The following is a 3551-nucleotide window of genomic DNA, read 5'->3' as shown; positions in this document are numbered from 1 at the left end:
ACTGACCTAAATTAAAGGATAGATAAAGAGCCCATCAAGTAAATACATACAAAGAACTAAAAGTGTGCCTGGCACAGAATATTTAATGTTAGATATGATGATGGTGATGACAGAGAAGAAGGAGGAGGAGGAGGAAAGAAATATATTTGCATCTGACTAAATTTCAATCCATGTTTGTGTTTTATTCAATCCTGATCGGTGGATGTAATTGAAAGAAAGAAAATGAAATTAAAGAGGACCAACAAGCTCCTAGTTTTTAAGATTATTTCAGAAAAATTTTCATAAGCATTTTTCATTTTTATTAGGTAAAAATATTTTACTATAAGTGTCTATTAAACTGATAAATAAATATTTGCTTAGTATAATGTTAATATACATCAGCATAGAACCAATACCATATCAAAATCTATGTACAGATTTGAATGGATAGAATATATATCTGTTAAAAGAATATTTAAAAAAATACAATTTTTTTCTTAGGTTAATTAACCTTGAAATGAATTTATACTTGAGGACATTCAGTCATGGATTAATACATTTACTAATGAATGTTGCACAGTGATTAGCATGTTGAGTATAAATGAAAGTAAATTGCAAAACACGTCTTACCTAAAGTCTTAATAGGGTCAGAATAATCAGAGTCAGTAAATTGTCCCATGACATTTGTGGCTCTAAATTTAAATCTATGAAATAGAAAAAAAATAGAAACCAATAACTTGTATGAATTTTCTACGAATAATTTAATAAATAGCTATTAAAAACAAACATTTTTATTCAAGAAAAAAATGGATTTACAAGATGTAAACTTGGAATTCATTCACCGTCAGGACAAATATAAACTATCTTTATGTGAGATGAATAATTATCCTATATATGGACCTCTTGAACTTGAGAGAGTGATTAAGAATTTGGGTGGACTCAAAAGCAGTCAGCAGCTCCCTAACAGATTTGTTTGGATGAAATAATTTAATGTCTCTGTGAAAGTGTGTTGCACAAACATATTTTAAAAATGTAAAGCATAATAACCAAAGTACATCAACCACCTTTGAAAATACTGGTGAACCAGATTTAGAATGGTCACGTAGACCATCTTTTTCCTATGTATACAACTGAGAACAATACTTTTTAATTCCGTGTGTGCACAGCTGTATTTTCACTTTCTGTGCTTTTATGACATATGAAATAGAAAAGGCTGGAGGAGAGAATCAGTCTTAAAAATCACTGGGTGTTTCTGACATCCACAGAGACAACTCGAACACCTTATTTAAAAACTATAGAAATTCAGGCATTTAAAAATATATAACCAGTTTACATTAAAAAATTACAATGCATAATTTAATCTCTACTATTTTCAAATTCTTATGATTTTATTGTGATTATAATGAAGAGTCTGTTTTGAAAAAATATGCAAATAAAAATATTTGAATAGATATGAAACTTTGTGATATACCTTTTTCATAACTGTCATATGTATGATAATTAAGTTTCAGGCAATAACTTAGTAACCAAAGTAACTATAGTTGATAATAGATGGTAGAGCATACTTTTTTTTTAATGCCTAACTTCTCTAACTTTTCTAATGTTAATTTTGCCTAGGACATTTATAAAGCGTTTGATACTGATTTAATTAACAGGCAAAGATGAAACTAGCTGCATTTTTCATATTAAGCAGGAAAAATTGTATTTTGAAAATCAAATAATTTAAGATTTTAAAAAATTGTAGTCTATGACACAAAATAAGTCAATTTAATAGAAAAAACAATCCATTTAGCTTAGAATTTAATAAAGCCAAAATATCAGCATTGACTTTTAGTATGATATTTAATTATTAGGATCTATGAAATATCAAATATTAAAGTGAGTCGTAAAGCTATCAAGCATTCATTCAGATGTTTGATAGCATAAAGAGCAGAAAATTATTGCTATGAATGAGATAAACTGAAGCCATTATTAATGAAAAGACTATGACAGTGTTTCTAAACTATCATTAGCATATATGGCAAAAACAATGAGTGAAAAACACAAAATATTATATACATTAGTCTCATTGTCCTCTACGTAAAGAATTAAGGTCTCTTATCTATATTCTCTGATTGCACATTTTTTATATTATATTGACCTTATATCACTTATCTGATCAAACATAATTATGTTTAGGTTTGCCTGCTTTTCCATAAAACTATATGTCATGGAATATGAGGACAATGCCTTGTTGATCTTTACATTCTTAAGGCATAAAAGATCAGTTCACAATACGTGATGGATGCTCAGTGCTTACTGCAAAGATGAAAAGATAAGTGGATGGATGGATGAAAGATGTCAACTAGCTTGCTAACATGATGCATGGTAGGTATAAATCACACTTACAAATATTGCTTTTTTGGTTTCAGAGGTCCATTGCAAATTTTGTCTTCATTGCCAGGAATCATACATGCATGATCAGCACCTATGATATAGATTTCTTCATTTCCACTGAACTTTGTCTTTCCTTCCATACATGGAGGGTTAGGAAAGCCTTCATTTGTAAAATATGGCCTTGGTTTATTAAAATATGCATCATACCACTTTGTTACATTTCCATCATGCTGCGCTATTTTCAGAAAAAAGAATGATGATTACAAGTAATATATAAATGTACTTTCACATTTGTAAAAGATGTCTTTATAATTGCATGAGGAAAATCTGTATGCAATATCTCTCATTCTATGAACCACCAGGGATGATTCAGCTGACTTACCTGGATATCCAGGTAGAGAAAAAACATCACTCAGTCAAGGGTAATACTCTTGTTCACACCTCTAAAGAAACTACCAAGACTTCTTCTAGTTAAAATTAAGACAATCCTCCTAGCATATGGAATAAATAAATCACAAATTCTAACTATGCCTTCTCTTATTTTGGTAAAATAGTTTAGGTATAAATAAATTATTAGTATAATTAATGATAATATTGACAATCTATTAAGCTCGAGTTGTGTGATAATCAGAGTCAATCTTATGTTACTAATTTTGAACTGAAATTTCTACACCATTCAGTGATTCACACTTTACTGTTTAAGAAGATAAGTTGACATTTGGTGATACCTCCAGCTTCTGCTACAAGCACTTGTACATTTTTAATTGGTCCATGATTATCATTGTAGTAACATATTGGCATTCTGATTGTAATTGTTGTTGAAGTCACAAGCAATCTTCCTGTGGCATCATAAATAGGGGTTGGTTTGGTTTTTGGTCGTGCTGGAGCTATAAACAAAGAAGAAATATCATTATAATTGATTTTTTGTCGTATCTGAAGAGAAGAAAAAATATTTAAAATTTTTATTTCATGTAGGTAATTTACAGATAAAGTGATGACAAATATAAATGACAAATGAAACAGTTTCTCTTGGATACAGCAAGTATTTGCCAATTATTATTTCCTGGTGTTATAATTACATATTTGAGACTTTCCTGAGATAATGGGGCCCAGATGTGATTTTTTGGGAATCTGATTTTTCTTCACATATTAAATAAAATAAAATTATATATGCTCTCACCCAAATATAATTATAT

The 3551-nt window shown here is 29.3% G+C and overlaps 1 protein-coding gene across 3 annotated transcripts in view; it reads right to left on the bottom strand.

Moving 5' to 3' along the window:
- PTPRQ (protein tyrosine phosphatase, receptor type Q) overlaps positions 1-3551 on the bottom strand; it is a 179937-nt gene that overhangs the window by 48037 nt on the left and 128349 nt on the right. For all 3 annotated transcript variants that reach the window (XM_023521148.1, XM_023521153.1, XM_023521158.1), the window contains exons 33-35: positions 3084-3242; positions 2368-2590; positions 610-683 (exon numbers count right to left, since the gene is read on the bottom strand). In XM_023521148.1, coding sequence (XP_023376916.1) covers positions 610-683; positions 2368-2590; positions 3084-3242 — 456 coding nt within the window. The remainder of the gene's footprint in view (positions 1-609; positions 684-2367; positions 2591-3083; positions 3243-3551) is intronic.

The sequence above is a fragment of the Pteropus vampyrus genome, unplaced genomic scaffold, assembly GCF_000151845.1.
Source record: "Pteropus vampyrus isolate Shadow unplaced genomic scaffold, Pvam_2.0 Scaffold9, whole genome shotgun sequence".
NCBI classification, from domain to species: domain Eukaryota; kingdom Metazoa; phylum Chordata; class Mammalia; order Chiroptera; family Pteropodidae; genus Pteropus; species Pteropus vampyrus.
This window is presented reverse-complemented; position numbering and strand designations above follow the sequence as displayed.